At 44.5% G+C, this 17,575-nt stretch overlaps 2 protein-coding genes across 2 annotated transcripts; both read right to left on the reverse strand.

Moving 5' to 3' along the window:
• Window positions 1-913: 913 nt before the first annotated feature.
• LOC133403853 (ras-related protein Rab-1A-like) lies at window positions 914-6,339 on the reverse strand. The gene is made up of 6 exons (XM_061679208.1): window positions 6,179-6,339; window positions 4,503-4,575; window positions 4,303-4,398; window positions 4,109-4,204; window positions 2,547-2,678; window positions 914-1,617 (listed from the first exon to the last, which is right to left on the reverse strand). Exons 1-6 carry the CDS (start codon window positions 6,190-6,192, stop codon window positions 1,417-1,419), a joined length of 612 nt encoding a protein of 203 aa, XP_061535192.1. The 5' UTR covers window positions 6,193-6,339; the 3' UTR covers window positions 914-1,416.
• Window positions 6,340-6,643: 304 nt separating this feature from the next.
• spred2a (sprouty related EVH1 domain containing 2a) lies at window positions 6,644-16,517 on the reverse strand. Its single transcript, XM_061680455.1, has 6 exons — window positions 16,157-16,517; window positions 13,926-14,100; window positions 13,551-13,719; window positions 11,995-12,059; window positions 11,418-11,591; window positions 6,644-9,876 (listed from the first exon to the last, which is right to left on the reverse strand). The coding sequence occupies exons 1-6, from the start codon at window positions 16,186-16,188 to the stop codon at window positions 9,109-9,111; spliced, it is 1,383 nt and encodes a 460-aa protein (XP_061536439.1). The 5' UTR covers window positions 16,189-16,517; the 3' UTR covers window positions 6,644-9,108.
• Between the last annotated feature and the right edge of the window lie 1,058 nt (window positions 16,518-17,575).

Genomic DNA, 17,575 nt, shown 5'->3' on the forward strand with positions numbered 1-17,575 from the left:
TATTTTACAAAGATTTTTATTTTTAGATTAAGTGATATTGTTCAGCAATATCTGAATTTGCACATTTATATTTTTAATTATTTTTATTTTATTTGATGTTCATGCAGGCGGCATGGTGGACGAGGTTCATTGAAGACTCTAAATTGCCCGTAGGTGTGAATATGAGTGCGAATGGTTGTTTGTTTATATGTGCCCTACGATTGGCTGGTGAACAGTTCAGGGTGTACCCCGGCTCTCTCCAAAAGACAGCTGGGATAGACTCCAGCACACCCGCAACCCTCGTGAGGATAAGCGGTTCGGAAAATTGATGGATTGATTGAGAGGCACCAGCATACGTCAATACAATGTATTTTACGGACCCTCGAGTTTTAATTACATTTTTCACCCCAAAAATTTTTATTATTCATCCATCCATTTTCCGTACCGCTTATCCTCACTAAGGTCACGGGCATGCCAGCGCCTATCTCAGCTGACTACAGGCATGAGGCGGGGTACACTCTGAACTGGTTGCCAGCCAATCGCAGGGCACACGTTGACAACCATTCACACTCACATTCACACCTACGGGCAATTAGAAGTCTTCAATTAACCTACTATGTATGTTTTGGGGACATGGGAGGAAACCAGAGTACCCGGAGAAAACCCACACAGGCACGGGGAAAACATGCAAACTTCACACAGGCGAGGCCTGATTTGAACCCAGGTCCCCAGAACTGAGAGGCAAATGTGCTAACCAGTCATCCACCAAAATGCGTATTATACCTGAGAAATGACGGTAGATTCAATTATATAATTTCTGGAGTCACACCTGAAAATCTTTCACCGTACGGTAACGTGGTTGTAAATAATCATGAGTATTTTTCATAGTTAATTGGTCAGGTCAAGGTGAGGAAGCAAGAAACAGACATGGGAAGCGTGGTATCAAACATCTCCTTCATGGTTTAATGGACTTGGTGTCATGTATAAATATATACACTTTACAGATGGCTGGGCCACAATGGAGCACACGCTAGCTGGTTAGCAACATGCTAGCACTTATTTACACTGGGGGGGTGCGAGTCAGCCTCCGCTAAGAGCAGCCAGAAGGCACGAGATCAGATCACGCGTGTGCGTGCTAAGCGTGTGCTGCATTGTGAAATGCGGACAAAGTGAATGGAAAAAAGGAAAGAAAAAAAAAAAAGTGTCAATTAAAAAGTGGACACGACAAAGTGTGAAGAAAACGAAGGCCTGCTAGCTTCCGCACTATTGCTGACTCGGGGTAAAAGTTGTAAATCTTGTGGTGGCGGTGGTTTTGTAGCTGCACACACCGTCTCAATGCTCCTGCTCCTCCCACCGTCGTTGCGCCGTCACCGCTGCACACGTGCGTGTCCCCGGCCGGCCGGCTAATGGACCGCTCACTCACCGGTGTCCGTGGCATCAGCAGCAGCCTCCGGACGAGGTGTTGACAGGCTTGCTCTGGATTTTGACGGACTTGTCGGCGTTCCCGGCGTTTGCAGCGGCGCCAGGGCCCATCCGCTTCTTGATCTCGGCCGCCATGGTCATGAAGGCCTGCTCCACGTTGGTGGCGCTCTTGGCGCTCGTCTCCAGGAACGGGATGCCCAAGCCGTCCGCAAACTCCTGAGGAAACATGTCACACCTTTAATAAAAATCGCGATAACAATAACGAGAGAAAACAGTTTGTGTAGAAATTAGGTGGTGGAATGTATAAATCTATACACTTTACAAATGGCTGAGCCACAATGGAGCACACGCTAGCTGGTAAGCATCATGCTAGCACTTATTTACACAGGGGGTGAACTAAAATTCTGTGCAACTTCAGTGGTGAATAACAGCACTCTATAATATTAGTCATTATTGTATGTTTTTATAAAACATACAATAATGACTAATAGAATTCAAAGAAATAAACCATTTGTGCATCATCATTCGATGCGGCATTTGAATACATTGTGCTCCTCCTTCTGGTTTCTCCACCTTGGCCACCTGGGGGCGGTATAATACAGTCATGGAGACCTAAACGAGTAAAGGCTTCTTTATACTCGCGCTGGCGGCGACCGCACTGACATCACTGCGGCTATCCTGCACGCAGTTTGCCTTTATACTCGAGCGCAACCCACGCGCGCAGTTTTAAAAATGTACTGCAGTTCACCTCCAAGTCGGGAGTGTCGCTACGGCTGATATTGGCTAGGACACCACAGGATTGAGTTTCCTCTGCATATTTTGGCCACATATTTTGGCCATTTCCGGTATGTCAATTTGTCTTGTGCATAAATTACATTCACATATTTATTTATTTTAATTAACTGTTTAATTATAATTCACTAAGCGACATTTAAAAATGTTTTTAGAACAATTTTACATAAAAGGTTTGTTTTTTTAACGCAAACGTGGCCCTTGAGCACGAAAGCTTGCCCGCCCACCGCCGCTGTACAACTTACATGTTATGCAAACGACCAATTGAGAGCAGTTGGACTCGCGTAAAACATTCGAGATGGAAAGTGTGATGAATACAGCGAAGTGCGAAGGTATCAAAGTGTGACGGTGACCTTGGCCGTGGTGTAGTCCACCACTTTCTTGGTGGTCAGGTCGCATTTGTTGCCGACCAGCAGCTTGTTGACGTTTTCGCTGGCGTAGCGGTCGATTTCCTGAAGCCACTGCTTCACGTTGTTGAACGACTCCTAACAGACACACACAGTTATGACTCATACACAAGTGCAAGTTGAATGGGATAGTCAGCATGTGCCTCACACTTCTGAGGTTCTGGGTTTGAATCTGCATGTATTTCCCCCCGTGCTCAAGTGGTTTTTGTCCTCCCACATTCCAAAAAACATGGTAACTTAAATGAAGACCAAGAATTTTGCCCTTGTGTGGGAATGTGTGTGACCTGCCATGGACCGGTGACTAGGCATGGCCAGGTATCAAATTCTAACAGTATAACAACTGTGAGCAAAAATATTGCAGTATTGCAATTACAGCTCTAAAATGTGTTATTTTGAAATGTTTGGGTATGTAATTTTCCATTGAATGCGCTTCATGGGTACATTAGTAAAGACAAAAAGAAAATAATTTAAATTTTCTCGATCAAAATGTAGTGCAAAATCATTTTTCTCGGAAAATGAGTAGCTGGGACAGTATCATATAATTTGATCAACAACGGTAATGACATGGCCCACTGAATGTCCTTTTGAAAATGAATTAATTTTACTGATATCAGTTTAGGGTTGGCAGGCGGACCAGTCTGCTGTTTGTCGATATGTGACCAGGCATTAGCTGGTGACCAGATTCACGCTAATAAACCTAATGAGGGCAAGTGCTATAGAAAATGAAATAATTGCGTTTTATTGTCACTTAATGCTCCCTGGTCACCTGATAATAATCATAATAAGTAGCCATAAAGTTATTCAACACTAATGAAGTTGGCTCAAACCAAATCAAAGAACCTGGAGAAGAAAGACCCATGAGAAGGAGTAGTCAGTACAGAATAGCATTACGAATGAATGAGTGGCAATTCGGGTTCAACTGGAAGCTCGCTTGAAAAAACGAATTCCGAATCATAATTTTTGCATTTGAATGAAAACGAAATCAAAAGTACGCATTTTATTCTGACAAAAGCTGCAATGCTTTGTTTACTTCCGCCTCCATTATGTGCGTATGCGCAGTTGTAGCCACCGTTCACATGCCACACGTGGCATGGAGCCATGCACTCCCCATAGACAATCTCAGTGGAACAAGGAACGCTGCTCGGCTTGGTTAAGTCGGGAGGAGTTGCACGGATGTTCATGACAGCCTGCGACCGCTGAACTGGATAAAGTTACACAATATTCATTCAACACATTGTGACAGATGATTGACGAGAGCTCGCCAGCTACCGCAAATTAGCAGGTAAGCAGCTGGCTTAGTAAAAGCAGATGTTCTGTGTGTGTGGGGAGGGAGGAATGGAGGGAGGGAGAGATCCACAAGGGTAATTGACAACAATGAGGCATGGGAGAGAAACAAGATGAAATTAAAGAGCTGGATGGGAAGAAAATCGAAGAAAAATCAAAGGAGGAAAATAATTTGGAGGAAGTGGAGGTGAAAGGACAAGAAAGAAGGAAAATAAGCTGCTGACCTGATCGGTGACATCGTAAACGACGATTATGCCGTGCGCTCCTCTGTAGTAGCTGGACGTGATGGTGCGGAAGCGCTCCTGGCCGGCCGTGTCCCACTACGACGACATAACATGCGAGGGACACGCAAAAAAAATGTCAATGGTGCAACAACGGCGTGTCGGTGTCAAGTACGCGCGACCGCTCGTCTTCTCACAATCTGCAGTTTGATGGTCTTCCCGTCCAGCTCGATGGTCCTGATCTTGAAGTCGACACCGATGGTGCTGATGTAGCTCTCGGTGTACGTGTCGTCCTGACGCGCACACACACCAATTGTTGAACGGTTGTCAGGGTGACAGAGTGCCAAATGACAGGAAGAAGAAGAAAGAAAAAAAAATAATAATAATAACAACTTACTGCAAAGCGAAGCAGCAGGCAAGACTTTCCAACGCCAGAATCTCCAATCAGTAGCAGTTTGAATAAATAATCACTATGGACACACACATGCACAGACATTAAGTATATGCACAGAGTGGAGTGTTTATAGGAACTATCTAGGTTCACTGTATAAAAAGTAGCAACTAAAAAAAGTTCAATACAACTGAAATGTTGTTAAAAAGCCACACACACACACAAAATCTCTATACAGAGGTGCCTTGAAATACGAGTTGAGTTGAATTTGTTACGTGATCATGCTCACAACACACGCCTTTCAAATCAAGTTTCCTCTTTGGAATAAATGAAAATGTCATTTTTCCGTTCAAGTCTCCCCCTCAAAATACAGATTGTTACAAGAAAATAAATACCACTAATAGTTTACCTTAATTACATAATTAAATAGAATGTAAAAAATTAAATGGTTTGTGCGTCATGATTTCATGCTTCAACTCAATTCATTGTGCGCTCCTTCTGGTGTTCCCCCCCTTGGCCTCCAGGCGGAAGTATCATACAGAACAATGCAACTATTGATGCTAATCATTAGCCTGTCAATGGAGATTACCATTAAGGCAAACTGCGCGTGGGACAGCCGCAGTGACGTCAGCGCGGTCGCCGCCCGCGAGAGTATAAAGAAGCCTTTAGGCAACATTGTTCTGTTGTTTTAAGTTCACAACATGTAATTGTCTTTCTTTTATGTTTAGTTTTAGAGTAAACTTCACCTGGGAGTGGCAATTGACAGCTTGAAGAAGAGCAAGAATTGTTCACTTTTTGCGAAAATGCTTATTGTGGAGTTGAGATCGCTTCCACCATAAAGCGATCGTACCTCAAATTCACACTCGCAAGTCATAGCCAAAAATAAAAAAATAAAGTGAGTCAATTGTATCTCAAGGCAACGCTGTGTGGAGATTAGAGATTAAAAAATGCTGACACCTGATAGTGGAAGAGCATTGATTTGTTGTGACTGTCATTTTACATCATTGGCATTGACAGATGAACAGAAAGATTATTTCTAGTAAACATAAACGTTTGGCTATTCATTTGCTTTGGTAATCAAAGTGTTACATTGTAACAAGACTTTAAGGACACCGAGCATATTTTTGAAAACAAATGCGTTCAGGTGGCTGGCGCCAATATCATCTAAGTATATCATCATCATCATCATCACCACCACCACCACCACCACCTGAGTAAACAACGTCAATCTTGGAGTTACGTAATCATCCCCAACATGACTGTTAGCACGGATGCTAACTACGTTCACGGATGTTGCAAGTTCCTTTGGGCAACTCGTGACTCCTTACGTCACATTTAAGATCAATTGTCGCCCTTTTTTCTCGGGGTTTGGCGTCCACGTAGCAACATTAAGCGTCACTTGGGTTGTTTCATCTGTGACACTCTTCAGGATTGGAAGGTAGCCGCTTCGTTAGCCCGCTAGCTGGCGAGTGGGAACAAGACAGCTAACGCACACCGACGACAAAACACGATCAAGAAATCAGTCGAGTCAATGCGACAGAAGCGAGAACATGTTGACCGACACAATTAAAGACAACAACCAAATTTGGCCAGACTAACACATCGGCTGACGTTAGCTTTATCTTAACTGCTGACAGCTTTCGTGCCTCCTGTCGATGCACACAGCAAAGACAAAAACTTACTATTCGGGATTCATCTTTGACTACGGCTCGGGGACGCTCGTCGCGGTTGACTTTGGTGGCAGGTTAACCGTGAAATTGAACGAACACGAAGGTTTTTGGGGTAGGGAAAAAAAGAGAAGTGGCGAAAGCGGTCGTCGCAGCCAGGACGGCGTAATCGAATCAAATATGGCTGTGAGCACCGCCTACCCGGAAATAGCAGGCGCACAGCATTATGGGTATTGTAGTCAAGGTACGTCCGGCTGATGGAACCGTGATTGACAATCGGAGTCGGAGCTGGAATGAAACGGTGACAAAACCCGTTAGTTGTTGAACATCTCTTATCAAATCAAAGTTGACGTAAAATTGTTCAAAAATTTTTTATACTATTTGATTCCTTGTTTTTTAAATGATTGGACAAAGACCTCAAAGGCGTCTTTTTGCGTTACTCCAACTGACACGACAATTTCTCAACGTTTTTCACTTCCATTTGTCTTTATTGATTTATGTCACTGAAACGTTGTGTGTGTGTGTTTCATCACACCTACATACACACACACTACACAAAAACACGTACACGGACACACGCTCATACGTCCACAAAAACCCGCACACTCATACGTTAACGCAAAAGCACACACGTACACACGCGTTCGTACACGTAAACATATATTCAAACACACTCATACATACACACTCATAAATACATACATTTGGACATGCACACAATCACACACTCATACAAACAAACATACGAACACGTACACACTTAGACACGCAGACACACTAACACGCGTGCAAACGCGTGTACACGCACACACATACACACGCGCAAATACATACAAAACAGGCACAATTACATACACACAGGATACGTTGTCTTTTTTGTCTACATCACGATAAAAAAATAGAACTGAAATTCATACATATGTACAGTAAATATTGTCGCATGGATAGTACGTCAAATGTCATGTATAAAACGTCCATATACATGGTGATACAGTATGTGTGTTTGTGTGGTCCATGAACATAATGTGATGATGATCTTCAGGCACTTTCTTCCACAGCCAAGTGGTCCTCCACATCCTCTTTTTACTCCAGCGTTTGATTGACAGACAGACTTTACGTACAGCTTTCCTAATGTCCCACTGTTGATGTTTTTATTCCTCATCATTTTTTCTCGTGGTTTTGCTTGTGTTACAGTGCTGGAACGATGATGAAGTAGTGGTGTGCAATTGGGGGGTGGCTCCCAACTCCGGGGTAGTGGTGGGGGGTGTGGGGTGGGGCCTTTAAAAACGACCCCCACGTCGATTATGAGGAAAAATCTCCTTTGTTGTTGTACTTGATGCTAAGCGAGAGGCTAATGGTCGGCTTGTCCCCGCTCTTTTGAGGAGACTTAAGAGCGTGGCTATCGTGTGATGTTGTTACCTCGGCAACCGGCGTTTGCGCTTAGATGTGAAACATATCCTTTGTTGTAGTAATTTAAGATAAGATACGTTAATATTCTGCTTGTCCCCAGCTCTTTTGGCTTGATTTGAGGCAGGTTAAAATGTGAATTTGTATAAAAATATAAAGTTATGTTTCCTTACACAGTAAGCAGCAACCATCGAAAGAAAATATAAAATAAGATGCATTTCACTAATGACTAACACAGGGCAGCAAAAAAAGGCTAGACAAAGGGCATGTAGTTACCATGGCAACCGGTGTTTCCTCTCATGTCAGATCCGCTTGCCATGCTAGCAAAGCTAAAGGCCTTCTCGTTCTGGCCATTCGGCTTCAATTGAGGCATGTTACAATATGAAGGCTGAATCATGATGAATTTGGATCAAAATAATAATTCCTATTGCCTTAGAGAGCAAAGCAGCAAGGGGAAAAAAAGGGAAAATAAAGAATTTGAATTTCTTTTTCTAGCTTAAGTCAGCGGTCCCCAACCTTTTTTTCACCACTGACCACTTTCACGGAATTTGACAAAATCTGACTATAAAAACAATGAAACTTAACGAAAAAGATGGTAACGAAATAAAAGCCAAAAGTCTCATACGCACGCACTGTAGTATTTGTGTGTTGATGTGTGCCTTTAAGGCATGTAGCCAAGTGAGTGATGTCAGGCGCCGGAGACAGCCAGATTGTCCGTTAACCATGCAGTTAGTTCAGTCTGAGCTTCTTCTCTATGCTCCTCGAGAGAGTTTGCATTTTGTATTCTCTTTTTCTGTTTGTCCCATTATGGCTAACAGCTAAAAGTGTGTCGGTGACCGTGGCTCTCCTTGTGCACATGCCAGGGCATTACAGTACCTTCACTCATTGACTGCTGTGTACATTTCTATTTCTTAACTGAAATCGAACCGTTTGCTGCAACCGACATATATATTTGCCAAGTACGTTTTTCCACGGGTAGGCATGGAAGTGGGTTTCGCTTAGCTTGTCTATGAAAATTCAGGTTTGTAAACCACTGTAATGACAAACAGACACCAGTAGATGGCAGCATTGCATCACTTTGGATTTGAGATCAGCACAGCTTTTGAGTTGAAGATAACAATAATGGGGTAAATCTTGGCTTATCATGTCGATTATTATGTTGCAAGTCGGACAAGTTTAGGCATACGACACTCCAAAAGAGTATGTGTCACGGTAGGTAGTAGAAAGTGTGTCGCGATCATGAGAAAAGATGACGCAGTTCATGGAGCGAAGAGCGAACGCTATACAAAAAAGCCACTGACGTTCAAATCAAGCCATGCGGTGAGTCAGTGTCGCTCATGGCGCATTTCTTAGTTTTGTAAGCCCTTAGCCAGTCTTGTTTTTGTTGTTTTAACTTGTAAGATGGGGCACTCGTATGTCAAGGTACTACTGTAAAGCCTCTTTCAGACTGTGAGAATCAACAAAAATGTTTTTTGATCAGTCTGTCTGTGTGGCTCGGTAGCAACCGGCCCATGGCCCTATGGTTGGGGAACACTAGCTTAAATGTCAATCGACAAAAACTTGGTTGTTGTTGTGTGAGTGTAACAATGCAACACAGATAACGAGACAAAACACCGAGCAGAAACACAGCCGGGGGTCGGCGGTGTGTCGAGGTGGTGCCTCACTCGGCTGCCTGGATGTCTACCGCCACAACATCGGCACGCGACGCCACATCGGTGCAGGGCGGTGAGCGGCAAGTAGCAGCACATGCACGGCACCAGCAGTGACAGAGCGAGCAGGACGCTCCAGCGCAAACAAAAGCGCTCATCGCCCGCCTCGCACGAGCACGGGTCCGAGTAGTCGCCCTCCGGGTCGGACATGCAGTGGTACAGCAGGCTGTCGGCGCACCACAAGAAGCTGACTCGGCGGATGCATGTTTGGATTGGGTCAGGTGCCTCCTGGCAGCGCCCACGCCTGTTGTCCTTTCGCTGGAACAAATCCTGACAGTAAACGCAGCGTAAACGCTCGCCGTCCTTGCGACCTCGCTTCAGCTGTGGCTGAGCCGTCACAGCCACCCTCAGGGGTGCACCGCCGCCACCCGGGTCAAGGCAGGTGGACTTGCCAAGCGGATACGGGTAGCCGTAGTCGAGCTTGGGCGAGTCGTGCGTGTAGGCGTCGGGCGTGTTGAACAGCGAGAGCTTGTCCCGCGTGGTGGTAGCAGGGCGGTAGTCCCCGTAGCCAGTGAGCCAGGCGTGCTCCCGGGGGGTGATGTGAACAACTCCCTCTTCCAGCTGGAAGCTCACGTGGCGAGGGAACACCTGCACCGTCTGTACACATGAGAAATTTTAATTCCTGGATCAGACTACAAGACAAATTTGGTCTCTCACAATGGGACTATTTCAGACTTAAGCCATCAAATCCTGCCGTGTCTCAGTCAAAACACTAGCAACACTACAAGACATATGTTACGGTATCACTGTATCCCGTCTTTTATGATCTTTGGGCAAATGTGAACAAGTGCGTGAGAAAAAGGTCGAACAGTTTAATGACAATGTACCTCAACGGGTCATAATATCAAAAGGTTCAGAGAATCTGGAGAAATCAATGCATGTAAGCGGCAAGGCCAAAAACCAACATTGAATGCACGTGACCTTCGATCCCTCAGGCGGCACTGCATCAAAAACCGACATCAATGTGAAAAGGATATCACCACATGGGCTCAGGAACACTTCAGAAAACTGATGTCAGTAAATACAGTTTGGCGCTACATCCGTAAGTGCAACTTGAAACTCTACTATGCAAAGCAAAAGCCATTTATCGACAACACCCAGAAACGCTGTCGGCTTCTCTGGGCCCGAGCTCATCTAAGATGGACTGATGCAAAGTGGAAAAGTGTTCTGTGGTCCGACAAGTCCACATTTCAAATTGCTTTTGGAAATTGTGGACGTCGTGTCCTCCGGGCCAAAGAGGAAAAGAACCATCTAGACTCTTATGGACGCAAAGTTCAAAAGCCAGGATCTGTGATGTTATGGGGCTGTGTTAGTGCCAATGGCATGGGTAACTTACACATCTGTGAAGGCACCATTAATGGTGAAAGGTACATACAGGTTTTGGAGAAACATATGCTGCCATCCAAGCAACGTCTTTTTCATGGACGCCCCTGCTTATTTCAGCAAGACGATGCCAAACCACATTCTGCACGTGTTACAACAGCGTGGCTTGGTAGTAAAAGAGTGCGGGTACTAGACTGGCCTGCCTGCAGTCCAGACCTATCTCCCATTGAAAATATGTGGCGCATCATGAAGCGTAAAATACGACAATGGAGACCCCGGATTGTTGAACAGCTGAAGCTGTACATCAAGCAAGAATGGGAAAGAATTCCACCTACAACGCTTCTACAATTAGTGTCCTCAGTTCCCAAACGTTTATTGAATTTTGTTAAAAGAAAAGGTGATGTAACACAGTGGTAAACATGACCCTGACCCAGCTTTTTTGCAACGTTTTGCAGCCATAAAATTCTAAGTTAATGATTATTTGCTAAAAACAATAAAGTTGATCAGATTGAACATTAAGTATCTTGTCTTTTTAGTGAATTCAATTAAATATAGGTTGAACATGATTTGCAAATCATTGTATTATGTTTTTATTTATGTTTAATGCAACGTCCCAACTTCATTGAAATTGGGGTTGTAGTATCAGTCAGTTAATGAAAAGTAGTTTCAGATGCTCAACAACTAATGAAAACTAATATCAGAAAGTCAATGAAAACTAGTTGCGGAGAGTCAGTAACTACAGAATATGACGACTGGTGAGTTGCATTGGGTGGCGCGGTCTTTAGTACACATGGCTGATGTGCGCCCTCCCTCACTTGCTCCAGGAAGCAATGGTCAGAGAAGTAGCGGTCATAGAAGTATTGGTCAGAGGGCTGGTGCTGCTCATTCAGATGTCCCAGAATGCAACGGGGGTGGCGGCGGTGGTCGCAAAAGGACAGTGTGACGGGCTCCTTCCTCTGGGACGAATTGGACGAGCTGTCCGTGGCCGTCTGCGGCAGGAAACAGAAACATTTCATGATGTCATTGACCACCAGTGTTCCATCCACAGTAGAAGCTGCATTTGTTTTTATAGTGAGAATGACTACATAAAAAGATCGGATTTAACAAAAAATCCGAATTGGGCATCATGCCCTGTAGTGTGAATTTAGCCATTGAGTCTATTTAAAAAATATGTGAGCTGTTCCGGCTATTTTTCAAATTGAACTAAAATTTCCAAAAGCAACTGTAATTTAAGTAGACATTTTCTCCCAGTAATGCAACAGATTACAATGATCTACATTGTGTAATTAAATTACATAACATTGTCACATGTAATTCGTTACTCCCCAACACTATTGACCACGCCGTGATGTCATCGCAGAGAAGATTTCGTCAAGCATTGCCCAAGCTCACCGTGAACACGTCGTCATCTCCGAGCTCTCCCTCGTTGTGCAGCGTCGACGATGACGTGGTTGAGCCTGGAAAAACAATCACACGCTCCTAAAATGTAGTCCATAAGAACTTCCAAGGACGTATGAATCTCTGTTACTCTTCCGATCTCTCTGCAGTTGACACGCCGTGACACTCGAAGCTCAGTGGCCACTTCCTGTTGAGCCTTTCAGTTTTCACTCAGCTTGACTTGAGCAACACTGCACATTAGGGAGGGTGACGAGTGGAAGACGCCGTTCGCGCCCCTATGGGCCATTTCGAATATTTGGCCATGCCATTCGGGTTGACTAATGCACCGGTGGTATTTCAAAACCTCATTAACGACGTTCTCCACGACATGATTAACCAGTTCTGCTTCGTTTAGCTGGATGACATTCTGATATAGCGGCACGGTGGACGACTGGTTAGCACATCTGCCTCACAGTTCTGAGGACCCGGCCGGTTTCAAATTCGGCCTCGCCTGTGTGGAGTTTGCATGTCCTTCCTGTGCCTGTGTGGGTTTTCTCCGCGTACTCTGGTTTCCTCCCACATCCCAAAAGCATGCATGGTACGTTAATTGAAGACTCTAAATTGCCCGTAGGTGTGAATGTGAGTGCGTATGGTTGTTTGTTTCTATGTGCCCTGCAACTGGCTGGCGACCGGTTCAGGGTGTGCCCTGCATCTCTCCCAAAGATAGCTGGGATAGGCTCCAGTACGCACACAACCCTAGTGAGGATAAGTGGTATGGAATATTGGCTGGATGGACATGCTGATATTCTCCCGTAAGATGCAGAAATATAGACGTGTACGGCTTGTGTTGCAGTGAAAAAGAGCAATGCGAGTTCAACTCTACCCCTGTGTGATTTCTGAGGTTCATTGTGGAGAAGAGTCAACTGCGTGCTGGTGCAGCCAAGGTCCAGGCTGTGGTAGAGTGTTACTTTTGCTGTTTTGCGTATCTGCCACACTCGAGTCTCCTGGCTTTGTTCCTATCGTTTCCAGTTGTACTTAAGGTTTAACTTAAGGTCTAACTTTTTGTTAGGATTTTTACTCTCTCGTCGGCACTGTACTCCCACAATCGGTGCGGTTTTGACTTTGTAGTTTAGAGTTACATTTTCCACGATGACAGTTTATTTTCTGGCTGCTGGATCCTTGTTAAGAATAAATAGAATAGAATGAATACAACGTGAAAACTGTTTCAAGCTTCGGCATGGTGGTCCGTTCACTGGCCAAAGGCCACTGCTGACATGGAGGCCATATTTGGAAAAATATGGCATGTTTGAGACTATAGTGAACTGACACATAACCAGAGAGAGCCAATCACAAGTGTGGGCTTTAGAAGGAGGAAGTGATAGGAACAAAAGCTGAGCATTTTCTGTTTTTCAAATGTTAATTGTAATCATGGAAATTTCCAAAAGCAACTAATTTAGACATTCTCTCCCAGTAGTGTAATGGATTACAATTACATATATTTTTAATTAAATTACATAATTTTGTTAGATGTGATGACCTCCCTCCTGCTCATCACCACGTTGTCATGGTACCTTCCGTCAGGTCTTCCAGGGCCTTGCGTACGCCGCGGTCGAAGGCGCGCGCGCCGGTCGGACTCTGGAAGGTCAGGCCACACTTCCTGTTGTCCACCCTCCAGTGGTGGAAGGTGGGCGTGGCCTTGATGTAGACCAGATCCTTCTTCAGGGAACATTCAAGAATCACCTGACACCACAAGAAGACAGTCAGGATGTACCAAGTCTCAGAATACAGCGAACTATCCAGTGAACTACAGTATATTGTGGCAGTGGCGCGCAAAGGTGTGTTGTGGGAATGTTTGACTCGTGAACCATAAATAGGTTGACTGTAGCTAGAAACGAGATGGAGTCGTTGAGCGTCGGACTGGTCACGGTGTGGCACAAATTGGTCACCTGTCTGTCTCGCAGCCGTTCTGCGCGGATGAGGAAGCTGCTGCGACCCATCGGTCCGGCGGGCGTCAGCCTGCACACGCCCACTCGGCTCAGGCCGCCGTCTTGCGCCAGCCAGCCGCCGCTCGAGTCGTCGCGGGTCATCACCAGCGCGTTCACGCGCACCATGTAGCTGTCACTGCACACATCCACGCACACACGGGGGGGAAAAAAACGGTCAAGTCAGACGTGTAGTTCAGCCAATGGAGTGAGGTTTCCCCACATGGCTAAAGTTAGCACGTTGGTTTTTACTTTATCCTCTTATACTTGTACTCTATTTTAATAAAAAAAAGCTCCTGATCAGTTTTGAAAGAAACTGGATAGACCATGTGCTTTGTGTTTTATTACTTGTTGCGCTATCGTGTACATCATTGTTGCTTATATGGCATCGCACGTTCTCCAGCTTGGTATGTTCGTAGACTCTCTCACTTGGCTGACTTTTATACATCTTTTCTTGGGCCTCCGCCTTCACATTTGTGCTCCCACACATCTAGAAGCCTCAGCTGATAGGGCTTGCGTTCTCAGGACATTTTACAGATGCAGGTCCCAAAAGTCAGAAGTGAACTGGACCAAAAAAGACATTTTCTGCCCCATCTACTTGAAAGGGACACATCTTATAACGCTGGGGGAATTCAGGACAATTGTAGGAGACAGAGAAATAAATTCAATTGGATCTTGCGATTGTACTGTGCAATCATGCAATCCCGCTCTTGTTTTTCTACATTGAGCGTATTTTATCTGTGTCTCGTGTGGTCGGTGTAACCATTTGGATTTTGTGCATGCTGCTGTCATGGCCAGGTCACTCTTGGAAAACAGATTTGCAATCTCAATGAGTTTTTTTTACCTGGTTCAATAAAGGATATTGATTGATTGGTAAATGTTCATTGTAAATATTGCATAATACAGGCCTCTTTGTCCATTTCAATGTAAACTATTCATTTTAAATGTTAAATATCATCTGTCCATCATCCATCCGACTATCTGTTGGAATTGCTGTATTTATTTATTTCAAGTTTTACATCCCTGCGATTTTCAAGGTAAGTGTGCTGACATCGGCTGCTAGCTAACTCTTGTGACGTAATCCCGTAAAGACTCAGTTGTCACTCTTCTTTAAGTACCGTATAAGGGTCATTTTTATATAATTGGATCAATAACTGTAAATACATTTGTAAAAAGAAAACAAATCTATTTAGCAAATGCCTCGGTTTTCTATGGGTAAATGGCTCCCATGTTGAAACAGCCACGCTTAGTCCTATTTTCCCAGAAATGTGATTGTTCAAAATTTTACTCATTCATAGTCAAGGCAATCTTTATTGACAGCGCAAAAGGTGGTGACCCACTGAAATACACGTCTTTTTATAACGGTGAAGACAAAAGAGCATCACGCTAAAGACATAAACAGCTTCATAAAAATCATGTGAGTTGAACTCTTTACATGTTGCTCTTCAAACTGCAGAGACGAGTGCATAAATGATCCTAACTACTCATTCAACCCGTTAGACTCTTGTCTTTATCCAATTGTAATAACAATAGTTCTGACACTTTCACAAATTCATACATAGTCATTCATATCTAGAAATTTATTTTTCTGTCTGCTATTGTGTGAATCCAAAATGGCGGCCTCATCCTGGCACTTTAGTTCACAGATCCCTCTCGTGTATTGCAACAGCATCATGAGGCGCTCTCCAGTGGCATTAACGGTAAAGACAGCTTGAATGACAAATGGGGGAATGTTTGTAAAAGAAGCACACACAAAAATCCCAAAAATGTAATGATCATCTTCAGTAGACATGTTGCAAATCATGGAACTTCATTTGGGACACAGAACAGAAAAGACATTTTGGCATGAATACTTTGAAAAATATGACTTTACATATTTTTGTCTTCTTCTTCTTCGAAACAATTATAACCGTTTGACGGATAACAAGTGGCCATAATTCAAATACTCATATCTGTCAAACGAAATGATTTTCGAAAGGAAATTCAGTGGGCCCTGTGTTATATGACATAACAAATACATATGTATGGAACTATTTTTTATTATCCCATCGATATTTCTTTGTATTTGTTTTGGGCTTTTGAGAAACGTCACGTGATGACCACTGTGCGTGGTGGGTCGGCGCCCTAGCGCCCTCTATTGACCGGTCGCCCCTGGTGTACGTATACGTGAGCGTGTGCATGCGTGTGATACTGACTCGTGAGGCGTGGGGTGGTCTTCGTCGCTCATGTTCTTTTGTTGCCTTCACGTGCCACCGCGCTGATAATTTCGCGCCACGGCAACGCGCCGCGGTCTCTCCATTTTGGCGCGCGCGCGGCTCCTGCCATCTTCTGGTGGCTCCTGCGTTTGTCGTCCTCCTCCTCCTCCTCCTCCTCCTCCTCTTCTTTTCACGCCTAAATCCGCCAACCTCCTCCCCCTCCTCTTCTTCTTCTTCTTCTTCTCCTTTTTGTTGTATTTTTTCCTCCGCAGCGGGCTCGGCCGGGAACGTGTTGACCGAAAAAGGCTCGCTGTCGTCGGCTCGGCTCGCTCCGGACGGGCCCCATCTCCTCCTTACTCCATGTTTGATTGAGAGAGCGAGAGCGAGAGAAAGAGAGAGAGAGAGAGAGAGAGAGAGAGACGGGGAGGGGAGGGGGGGGGGGGTGACGTCACACCTGAAGGACCGCACAGTCACGTGCCAATACATAATAATAATAATAATGATGATGATGATGTTGGCGTGAGTTTGCTTTCTCCCTAAAATGAAACATTTATCCACCCATCCATTTTCGCCGCTTACCATCACTCTGGTCACGGGAACTCCGGTTTCCTCCCACATCCCCAAAAAATTAATTGAAGACTCTAAATTTCCCGTAGGTGTGAATGTGAGTGCAAATGGTTGGTTGTTTCTATGTGCCCTGCGATTGGCTGGCGACCAAGTTCAGGGTGTACCCCGCCTCCAGCACACCCGCGACCCTACTGAGGATAACGCTACGAAAAATGGATGGATGGAAGAGCTCGAAAATAAACAACTTTAACATTCAACTTTTGATCTTGAAAATATACGACTTTATTCTCATAATATTGTGAGTCGAAATGAGTCACGTGCCATTACTGTACATATCAATCCATTTTCTGAACGGTTTCTCCTCACGAGGGTCGAGTTCATCTTGACCCCCCCCCTCCCCTCCCCTCCCCTCCCCCCTGTAATCAGATTCCCGAAATACGTACCATGGCAACCAGCAGGTGCCCAACTTCCGGAAACCAAGTTGTAATGACACCGATGTTCCAGCAGGTGGTGCAAGTGTGTTCAGAAAGGGATTATTTTTCTTTTTGCGGAGGTCATCATTACTTTTTCATGATGGACACGTACTCTATTGATGTTTACAAATAAGATGAGTCAACATGTAGGATTTCTGATCTTTAAATGCAAGCAAACAAGAAGTTTTAGTGTTGTCTTACTTTTACATTTAGGATTCTTCACGTGCATGGCGACAGTCCTTACGAAGGAGAAACAGCTGCACACTGAAAAGAAAAGAAAAATATAACACAAGATTAAAGTCGTAATCTGCTTCTCGGATCTCATTCCTTCACGTCACTCGTAAAAATAGGACTTCATTCTCCTAATAATATCTCCAAA

This window comes from Phycodurus eques, chromosome 6, assembly GCF_024500275.1.
Source record: "Phycodurus eques isolate BA_2022a chromosome 6, UOR_Pequ_1.1, whole genome shotgun sequence".
NCBI classification, from domain to species: Eukaryota; Metazoa; Chordata; class Actinopteri; order Syngnathiformes; family Syngnathidae; genus Phycodurus; species Phycodurus eques.

Coding starts and splice junctions, on each gene's coding strand:
- LOC133403853 (XM_061679208.1), bottom strand. Junction 4,399..4,502: donor GCCTGCTGCTTCGCTTTGCA/GTAAGTTGTTAT, acceptor TGTGCGCGTCAG/GACGACACGTACACCGAGAG. Junction 1,618..2,546: donor TGGACTACACCACGGCCAAG/GTCACCGTCACA, acceptor ATGTTTCCTCAG/GAGTTTGCGGACGGCTTGGG.
- spred2a (XM_061680455.1), bottom strand. CDS start 16,188: ATGAGCGACGAAGACCACCCCACGCCTCACGA. Junction 14,101..16,156: donor GACCACCCCACGCCTCACGA/GTCAGTATCACA, acceptor GGATGTGTGCAG/TGACAGCTACATGGTGCGCG. Junction 9,877..11,417: donor ACCATTGCTTCCTGGAGCAA/GTGAGGGAGGGC, acceptor TCATGTGTACAG/ACGGTGCAGGTGTTCCCTCG.